This window comes from Mesoplodon mirus (assembly GCF_964341445.2).
Source record: "Mesoplodon mirus genome assembly, chromosome: 19".
NCBI classification, from domain to species: Eukaryota; Metazoa; Chordata; class Mammalia; order Artiodactyla; family Ziphiidae; genus Mesoplodon; species Mesoplodon mirus.
In genome coordinates this window covers 62142837-62152614 of record NC_138995.1, presented here as the reverse complement: position 1 = coordinate 62152614, position 9778 = coordinate 62142837, and the positions used below count along the sequence as shown (strand labels likewise).

Below are 9778 nucleotides of genomic sequence, written 5' to 3'. Positions count from 1 at the left end.
CAGCTTCTGTTGGATGCTGGGGACCCCCAAATAGATGCAAATCCAGACTTCCAAGCAACTTACTGTCATCAAGGAAACAAAGTAGGTATGCAACGTCTAGGAATGAAATCCCCAGAGAATGAGAGAAAGGGCAAGATTTCCTCAGGGAGACACAGTAGTTCCAGCTACACCTTTCTTTTTTCAAAAATTCTTTCTCTCAGTCTGTGTCTAGGAAAGTTGATCATTTTATTGGCTTCTTCCCCATCTCATGCCAGACAGGATTTCAGGTGACGGACAAAGGCCCATGACATTTGGCAAGAGAGCTCTCTGAGCATCAGGTAAAGTGGAAAATGAGCCAACAAGTACTGCCATGTGCTAAGGAAAGGGGCAGAACTTACCGCTGAGCTTCCTGGTAGCCAATGGGAAAAGGGAAATCTGATCAGTTACCTAGGTTGTGAGCTCCATGAAATTTTAAAAATTTCTCCAAAGGAATGCAGTAGTTTTTCTTGTGTGAGTGAGTGTGGGGCATCTTTATAAAGACAGTACTATGCATATATTATTACTATTATTACCATTACTGCCACTACTTTTGATAATCTCACAGCAACCTCATGAAATAGACACGATTATTATGCCCAGTTGACAAATGAGGAAACTGTGCTTCAGGGAATTAACATGACCTGCTCGGGATCATACATCAAGGAAGTCCTTCTCTAAATCCTGGGATTGAATGTGTTCTGAGTTAGATGATGACATTGGGATCCCTGGGTCTATGTCTCCACAAGTAAGCAGACAAATGAGAAGTATAAAACCATTACAAGTGGCGACCAAACTAGGAAAGAAACCAGTAAGGGCTCAGATCATTTAAAAAGGGTTGTCAGGGACAGCTTCTCTGAAGAAGTAGTGTTTAGGCTGTGATATGAATGACAAGAAGGCGTGAGGCTTCCAGAGATGAAGGGGAAATACAATGGCATATGATCCAGTCACAAAAAGGAATGAAATACTGATGCATGCTATAGCATAGATGCACCTTGAAGACACGATTTTAAGTGAAAGAAGCCAGACGTAAAAGGCCACATATTGTATGATTCCAACTATATGAAGTATCTAGAATAGGCACATCCACAGAGAAAAAAAAAGTAGGCTAGAGGTTTTCAGGGGCTAGGGAGAGGGATAAATGAGGGGTGACTGATTAATGAGTATGGGGTCTCCTTATGGCATGATGAGCAATTTCTGGAACTAGATAGTGGTGATGGTTGCACAATACTGTGAATGTACTAAACATCATTAATTGTAAGCTTCGTATTGTGTGTATTTTAACACACACACACACACAAAGATGAGGGGGAAGAAAATTCCATACAGAAGGGGCCCCAAGTTCCTTGCAAAGGCTCTGGGGGCAAGAACAGGCTTGATGTATTCTCAAAAGAGCCAGGAGGCCAGTGTGGCTGGAGAGGAGCATCAGGGCGGATGTGTGGGGGTGGGGACAGGACTTAAGAGACACAGCCAAGAGCCAGATCACACAGGAACTAGGGGGTGAAGCTAAGGAACTGGGATTGTATCTACATGCAGTGAGAAACCTCAGTAGGGTTTTAGAGGGAAGTGGCATGGCTTGGTTCACATTTCAGATTACTCTGGCTCCTCTGTGGAGGAAGCATTGTGGAGAGTGGCGGTGATGAAGATAAAAGACATTAAGCCTCACTGGAGAAAGTCAGGATCTGGGGCTCTAGTGGGCTGAAGGCTGACTCAGGAGGGGCCCAGGTTGGCTGGCCCACTCCTGGAGGGTTGCTGAAAACTCAGCCTTCATTTCCTTCCCACTAACCAGAACTGTCCTCAGCAGGCAGGTGGACCTCCTTTCAACCCACCACACTCCTGCTAGCTGCATGTTACCTTTCCCATTTTACAGAGCAGGAAACTGAGGCAGAGAGGGTGACTGACTTGGCTAAATTCATGTAGGAGGGTGAGGAGAGGGGACAGAGAACCGAGGCTCCTTGGGTGCTGTGCCCTGGGCTGGGTGCTGGGGATGATCTGGAGATGTGTCTCACTGGAGTCCCTGCCCTTGTGGAACTCACAGACAGCTTAAGTCACCTGGCCGAGTTCTCAGCCAGCAAGTGACAGGACAAGGTGTAAACCCAGCCATGTCTGGCACCAAAAGCCACATTCTCAAGCGTCCTCAACCCCAGATATAAAGTACAGGGAGTCACAGGGTAGACTACAGTGGCCATCTGCTGAAAAAGCAGGAGCAGAATTCAGGAAGATCCCCGGCTAAGGTTGAAAGGATGATTTGGAGTTTTCCAAGGGGAGAAGGGGAGGATGTTAGAAGGAGCAACACAAGCCATAAAGGGACTTCCCTGGTGGTTCAGTAGCTAAGACTCCGTGCTCCCAATGCTCCCAATGCAGGGTGCCCAGGTTCGATCCCTGGTCAGGGAACTAGATCTCACATGCCGCAATTAAAAGATGCCATGTGCTGCAACCAAAAAAAAAAAAAAAGGAAAAAGATCCTGTGTGCCACAACTAAGACCTGGCTCAGCCAAGTAAATAAATAAATTAATAATAAATAAATAAACAAAAACACAAGCCATATAGACCTGGAGACAAAAGAGGACTTGGTGTGGTTCCTGAGGTGTGCTGTTACCATCTCTCTGAAGCCCTGTTGTGTAGCTTGCCCCCTTCTGTGGTATAAATACTGTCACTGTGGCTGATTTCAAGCCACCAATGTGAAGTCTGAATATAGAGTTGAGAAGAGATGCCTACTACCACACCATCCTATAGTATTTCCCAGAGTAGAACAAGGGTCCCAAAATTTAAGGCAAAGCCAAAACAAAAACAAAAACAAAGTCACCAAAACCAACACACCCAGTAATCAAGATAGATAGTATTTTAATGCAATATTTTTTAAAATTCGAAACTAATGCAAAAAAGAAATACAAGATGGAAAAATAAATAAGATATAAAAAATTTAAAGACAGGATCTGACCCTTCACTTGGACCACTCTGCCTTATCCTAATCCTGGCCCTTGTTCTAATAAAACTTTATTTACAAAAATAGACAGCCCATGGTCCTAGTTTGCCAACTTCATTTTTTTAACTATTGCATTAAAATAGCATTTCCTTCTTACAGGTACAATAGCTGTAAATAACCTTAAGACCATCAATAATTGTAAAATATAATAAAGTAGGAAGTGATGAGTTTTGAGTATGATTACTTTTATTTTAATGTATTTTATTGGAATTTAATTTTTAGTAATTAATTTAGTAAAAAGTTTAATTTTTAGTAATGACTGTGTGTAAAACCAGGTCACAAAATTCCTGAAAATTTAACAACCGGGGCCAGTGCTAGCTGGCCCCAGTACTTCGCTGTGTTTTTCTCACCTGGAGAGAAGCCCTGTGTGATAGAGCCAGGGTGTGAGGGGAAATGGGGCCACAGAGGTCTATAGTTTATGTTCTAAGCCACCTCAGTTTAATTTGGGTTTATCAAGATTCTGTTCCGTTCGGGCTAAATTTGAATCGGCCCAGGCCTCCAGCTTCCAGAAATTTGGATAGCCCCCAGCTCCGCCCCAGCCTCTTCTTGCCCCACCCCTTCTCCTCCAGCGCCGTCGTCATGACAACCGCGTCCTCTCGCCCACTGCTCCCACAAACCTTTAGCGCTCCCATTGGCTAAAAGTTTGCAACCGACAGGTCTCCCTCGCTCTCATTGGTCAGTTGATCGCGGTGGATGCCAGCCCGCACGCTCCTATTGGCCGACTGATTGAACAGGGCGGGAACTATGGGCAGCAGTTGTGTAGGGGCCTTCGGATCCCAGCGCCGCACCGAGAGGGGACGGAGGGGACGTCTCGGGTTATTTGGAAGGATAAAGGTGAGGCGGGTGTGAAAGGGGCGAGAAGTCAGCGGAGGTGAGAGGGGAATGGGTGGGCAATGCAGACACGATATTTGGGGATTCCCGGGTTGTTTGTCCTGCAGGGCGATGACCACACCAGCGGGCTCGGGCACTGGCTTCGGCTCTGTGTCCTGGTGGGGCCTGTCCCCGGCGGTTGACCTGCAGGCTGAGAGTGAGTCGCCCACTCAGGACCACAAATCATCCGACATAGCGGCTGCTTTCACAGCCTGGCAGACAGTAACGTTCTGGCGCTATCGTTCTCTGAGGCTCCAAGGGCGGGGGCGCCCTCCAGTGGACAGCCTAGATACCTCTTCGAACTACGAGTCTCAGAATGCTTAGAGGCACAGCTCCTTTTAAAACCAAGGCCAGGGGTGCAAGTCCTGCTGGGAGCTGTAGTCCATCGTGCTGGGGAGGGGCTTCAGGGGGCGCTCTCCAGGCCACCAACCCCAGCCCTCTGTCGTCTTGTCAGGTCCTCCTGTGGACCCAGACTCACAGGCCGTTACAGAGCACGGGACCCCCGAGCTAAATGTGCTGCTGTTGGGCTCCGTGGATGGGCGACACCTGCTACGTACCCTGGCCCGGGCGGCTCTCTGGCCTCGAAGGAGGTTCCGTGTAAGCTGGGATTATGGGGTCCTGGAAGGAGGAGGATGAAGATAAGAGCACAGATTCCTGAGTCCTTGAGGGAGGAGGGAGCTGGGGACCCAGACTCCTAGGTCCTGAGGAGGGAAGGGGCTGGTGTTGGGGACTCCTGGGTTGAAGTGGGAGGAAGAGCCTAAGGATCAAGTCTCCTGAGTAGTGATGGGGAGGGTTCTGAGTGCCCACATTCCTGTGTTTGAAGGAGTGGGGCTGGTGTACAGGTCTCCTGGGTCCTGTGGGAGGAGGGGGCTGAGGTTTCCCACTCCAGGGTCTCCTGGGGGCCAGGAACACAGGTCTCAGAATCGTTCTTCCCTGTCTATCCTTCCAGTTTTATGTGCTGGAGAATAATATGGAAGCTGTGGCCCGACACATGCTGATTTTCAGCCTAGCCCTGGAGGATCCTGAGAAGATGGGGTTGCAAGGTCAGCAAAGACCCGGCAATCTGGCCCCCACCTCCTTCCCCCTCCCTGCAGGAATTCTGGCATTTCAAGGGTGCGGTTAAACATTTTGGACATTGTTCCCTATTTCATCACTTGCTCACTTGTTTGGTAGCCTTAGAGCCTCAGCTTTTCCCACCTTTGCAATGGGGATAAAAGATAATACTTCCTAGAATCATTTAGGGAATTCCAGGAGAAAAGCCACATAAAACTCTCAGAACTGTGCATGAACTGTGCATGACACAGTGTAAGCATTCAAAACCTCTTAGCGAGGGAGAAGCCCAAAAGAGATCAAAGGGCTTCCTGAGAGGTAGTGAGTCCCCCAGATGTGGGGAGGGTTTGGCTGAGCTGAGCTCAGTCCTGCCCAAAGCCTCCCTCAGGCCTGAGTCTCCCTTAGTTAGAGGTGTGCACCCCAGGGAATCTGCGTGGAGGAAGCGGCCTTGGAAGTGAGATTATAAGGAGGAGGGGGAGAAGGAGGACTTGGGTGGTAAATGATTATTTCCCAGTAACAAAAACTTCAGTTTAGTGCCTAGAGCAGAGTGTAGACTCAGGCTGTGTTCAAATTCTGACTCTGCTTGCTGTGTGACCTTAGTTGCGGCAGGCTAACTCTTAGTTGCAGCATGCATGTAGGATCTAGTTCCCTGACCGGGGATCGAACCCGGGCCGCCTGCATTGGGAGCGTGGAGTCTTATCCACTGCACCACCAGGGAAGTCCCTTTTATAAGATTCTTAACTAAAGTGAAAATATTCAACACTTTAACACACATAAATCTTCATCTCCATCTATATCTATATACAACTTTTCCTTTTTTAAGGCAAGGGAAACAAACATGAAATTCAGGATTGGGGTTACCTGCAGGGGGTGGGAAGGAATAGGCGAGGAGACCTAGGTGAGGTGTAAGTTATTCTTCGTGTTCTAGCTCTTCAGGTGGGTAGGGAGTTTGCCTGGGTCCGTTGTGCTCATTACACGACTGTGGAATAAGAAGACCACTATAAAGTGGGTGTGCGTCATCCGCACGGGTCTCATTTCTGGGCTCACTCCTCTGGCCCCTCCTCTCATTTTCTTCCCCCTCCCCGCAGAGAGGAGCGAGACCTTCCTGGAGGTGTGGGGGAACGCGCTGCTGCGCCCCCCTGTGGCCGCCTTCGTGCGCGCCCAGGCCGGCCGCCTGGCTCGCCTCGTCCCGGAGCCCGATCGCCTGGCGGAGCAGCTGCCCTGGCTCAGCCTGGGCGCCCTGAAGGTGCCGCCGCCCGGCCTGCGACCGTCATCGGCGGGGATCCGCGTGGCGGCGGGAAGAATGGGGATGGGTAGTCCAAAAGGGTTTGCGTTGATGGATCGAGCTGGGGGCTCCCCGGCTCCCACAGTGGGATATGGCCCTGGGGGTGGCTTCTACTCTCGAAGCCTCAGTTTCTTCATCTGAGAAAAAAGAGAATCGTTCCCACACCCTGGGAGGGAAGGGAGGATCAGGTAAGAGAAGCCTTCGTTCCTGCAGCCGCTTCTCCCTCGTTTTCTCTCCACGCGGGCCTGGCCGTGCAGTTCCGCGAGCGCGACGCCCTGGAGGCCGTGTTCCGTTTCTGGGCCGGAGGGGAGAAGGGGCCCGAGGCTTTCCCCATGAGCCGCCTGTGGGACTCGAGGCTGCGCCACTACCTGGGCTCCCGGTACGACGCCCGGCGCGGTGTCAGCGACTGGGACCTGCACATGAAGCTGCACGATCGCGGGGTGAGGGCTGGGAGGAGGGGCCTGGGGTCTCCAGTCCTGGGTGTGTAGGAGGAGGGGCTGGGGCTTGAGGAAGCAGCGGTTGGGGGCCCGGAATCCTGGGTCTGAAGGAAAAGGGTGCCAGAGGCCCTCAGTGCTGGGTCTTTGGGAGGAGATCCTGGGATCCATATACCAGATTCACTGAGGCCTCTTTTCTTGCATCCCCCCACTCCAGGCCCGAGTCATCCACACCAGTGAGTTCCGGCGCTGGAGGGACACAGGAGTCGCCTTTGAACTCAGAGACTCCAGCGCTTATCACGTGCCCAACCGGACCCTGGCGTCCGGTCGCCTCCTGAGCCACGTGCGAGTCCACTCCCTGCCCTGGCTGCTTCTTCTTTTCGGGGGCCCAGGAGTCGGAGTCCCCAACATCGACCTCACCCGTCTCCTCTCTCCCTGATTTCCCAGCGCGGGGAGCGCGTAGCAGCGCGCGGGTACTGGGGGGACATCGTCACGGGGCCCTTCGTGGCCTTCGGCATCGAAGCGGACGACGAGACCCTCCTGAGGACCAGCAACGGGCAACCTATCAAGGTTTGAGGCTGGAGGTGCTGGGGCTGGAGGCGAGTTCGCGAGACCCCGCCCCCTGCCGTCCAGGCCCCGCCCCCTATGCGCCCCCTCTGGAAGTGTAAGCTTGCCCGCGAGATGCTAGCTCTGGGGGTCGGGGAGTGTGGGGGTGGCGTACTCTAAGCCTCTCCCCTGCCAGCCCGGCCCCGCGGTCCTAGCCCCGCATCCGGCCACGCGCCTTCTCCCCCAAAGACCGCGGGCGAGATCACGCAGCACAACGTGACGGAGCTGTTTCGAGAGATGGCCGCCTGGGGGCGCACGAGAGCCGCCCAGGGAGACCCCGCGCAGGTGCAAGGCGACGCGGATGGAAGCCCGGAGCCTGGTAAGCGACGGACTCAGCTTTCTTCCTTGAGATGGAAAGTGGGGCTCGGGTGATCATGTCTGAGAGAGAATGGGACCCGGACCCCTGTCCCGGGCTTCAGGCTTCTGGTGTTTCAAGTCCAAGTATGGACTGATATGGTATCTAATGCCTGGACAAGTGACCTCCCCTTCCCGACATCCGGTCTATTTTTCTCTCTTCTCTTTGAGCTTCTCTCCCTTTCCTAAATCCTGACACCATCCTTAGCATTCTGAATTCCAGTAGTAGAATTCTCACCCTACCTGCAGAAGTCCAAGAGGCTGAGAACATTTTAACAAGGTTAAGCTGGGTCCCAGCTTAACGCTGGAGAGCCCCCCCCCCCAAATCTGGTCGTGCCTCCTTCTACCCATCCCCTAACTTGGCCCTCCCGTGTGAATGGATGTCTTGTGTGGCCATGGGCCAACCACTCTCTTTTCTTCTCTTGAATCTCAGTTGCCTGGTCTGTAAAATGGGTCTCTGCATGCCAGGCCAATCTTCCCAGAATTTTCCAGGAATCTGCCTAAGAGAAAGGATGAGAAAGGGCTTGAGGACGGACAAGGCGAGTCATCTCCAAGCCTTGTCTGTCTGCCTAACTCTGCCAGTCTTCCCTTCCCCAGCAGCCCCTGTCCCGGAATCCTTCACTGTCCACTTCCTGTCCCTCGGTTCTGCCCAGACCCTTCACCACAAGAGCTGCTACAAGGGACGGTTCCAGCTTCTCTACGTGGCCTGTGGGTAAGAGGGCCTAGGAGGTTCCCAGATTTCCCTCCCCCAACCCCTCCTCCTTCAGACCCAGGAATCCAGGCCTCCAGACACTCCGTAATCAGAATCTAGGTCCCCAGCCCGCCTCTTCCCTCAGGACTTAAAAGTCTGAGCCTCAGCCCTCCCCTTTTCTCTCCGCAGGATGGTCCACCTTCTCAGCCCTGAGCTCGGTGCCTGCGTGGCCCCCGGAGGACGCCTCATTGTCGAATTAGCCCAGTGAGCCAGCGGAGAGCAGGGCGGGGAACTTCCAGACTGGGGGCGGAAAGCCAGGTCCCCTAACACGCTGCTTCCTGGTTCCAGGTTCCTAGTGGACCTGCGTCAGGAGCAGCTGCAGGGGTTCTCCACCCGGGTCGCGGAGCTAGCACAGGCGGCTGGATTCGCCCCACAGCCGGGGGCCAGGCGCTCGCAGACCTTCGAGCGCTTCTACAAGGCCGGAGACTCTGCTCCCAGCCACAAGGACCCAGCTGTGGGATCTGGGACTCCGCCACCGGCAGTCCTGGCCCCGCCCCTTGAGGCAACCAACCCTCCCCCCGAAGACCTGACCCAGCCCCTTGAAGGCGGGATCCCACCCTCTGAACCCCTCAAACGGCCCTCAGAGTCTCAGGCTTCACTGTTGGAGGCTTTGGTTCCACCCACAGGGAGTCAGACCCCCACACCAGAGAGTCTGACTGTACCTCCAGAGACCAACTCCCCAATCCCTAACTTCTAAAGTCGGGTCTTAGGATCAGAACGCGCCTCTAGAATACTCAATTATACTCCCAGCATTCTCACTCAGCGCCAGAGGTGTCGCTAGAATTTCAGATTCCATTCCTGGGATTCTGTATTTTATTCCTAGAATTCTAGATTGTTCTCTTGAGTTCTACATTCCGCTCCCAAGACTCTAAAACCAGCCTGGAGATCCGGCCCTGGGGCTCAGGCCCTCTGCGTGGTCCCCTCATCCCCAGGCATCCCACTCCTAACTAGGGGCTGGGGGTGTCTCCTCTCACAGGCTGGTCAACACTAGGGTGGTCAAAGTAAAGAGAGCCAGATCTTCTTCCCCGTGTGTCCGTGTGTCTTTCCTGCCTGTCTGTCTCCAGGGCTGGGAGAGGGGAGGGGCAGGAGTGTTCAGGAGAGGAGACTCGAGACCAGATTTCTGGGTTCCCAAGAGGGCTAGGGGTGAATTTCTCCGTGCTGCCTGCTGAGAGCCTGGGCACCCCACACCTGGATTCTCAAATAAATCAGCAAAATTTATGGAATGGCTAACAGGTTTGGGGCACTGAAACTGGCCATAACATGGTAAAAAAGAGTTCCGGCCCTCAAGGAGAATTACAATTTAGTGAGGGGGCGGGGCCTAGACTCCTGGGTCTGAGGGAGGAGGACGTTGGGGTCCGAACTCTTGTGTCAGAGGGAAGAGGGGCTGGGGGCCTGGACTCCTGTGTCAGAAGGAGCAGGGTTTTGGG

General features: G+C 53.1%; 1 protein-coding gene across 2 annotated transcripts; it reads left to right on the top strand.

The window, feature by feature from the left end:
* Nucleotides 1-3709: 3709 nt before the first annotated feature.
* DNAAF3 (dynein axonemal assembly factor 3) lies at nucleotides 3710-9682 on the top strand. Of its 2 annotated transcripts, none has more exons than XM_082608068.1 (12): nucleotides 3710-3835; nucleotides 3940-4028; nucleotides 4326-4468; nucleotides 4821-4914; nucleotides 6010-6167; nucleotides 6464-6646; nucleotides 6858-6983; nucleotides 7088-7210; nucleotides 7436-7565; nucleotides 8198-8312; nucleotides 8481-8555; nucleotides 8640-9682. In XM_082608068.1, the coding sequence occupies exons 2-12, from the start codon at nucleotides 3944-3946 to the stop codon at nucleotides 9046-9048; spliced, it is 1641 nt and encodes a 546-aa protein (XP_082464194.1). In that variant the 5' UTR covers nucleotides 3710-3835; nucleotides 3940-3943; the 3' UTR covers nucleotides 9049-9682. The 2 variants fall into 2 exon arrangements, with proteins under 2 accessions (XP_082464194.1, XP_082464193.1); XM_082608067.1 differs by having other exon boundaries at nucleotides 8183-8312.
* The last annotated feature ends 96 nt before the right edge of the window (nucleotides 9683-9778 follow it).

Bases quoted from the DNA above. Each gene is read 5' to 3' on its own strand.
- DNAAF3 (XM_082608067.1), top strand. From the start codon at position 3,944: ATGACCACACCAGCGGGCTCGGGCACTGGCTTCGGCTCTGTGTCCTGG. The intron at 4,029-4,325 runs GTGAGTCGCCCA...TCGTCTTGTCAG, and splicing joins GGTTGACCTGCAGGCTGAGA to GTCCTCCTGTGGACCCAGAC. The intron at 6,168-6,463 runs GTGCCGCCGCCC...CTGGCCGTGCAG, and splicing joins TCAGCCTGGGCGCCCTGAAG to TTCCGCGAGCGCGACGCCCT.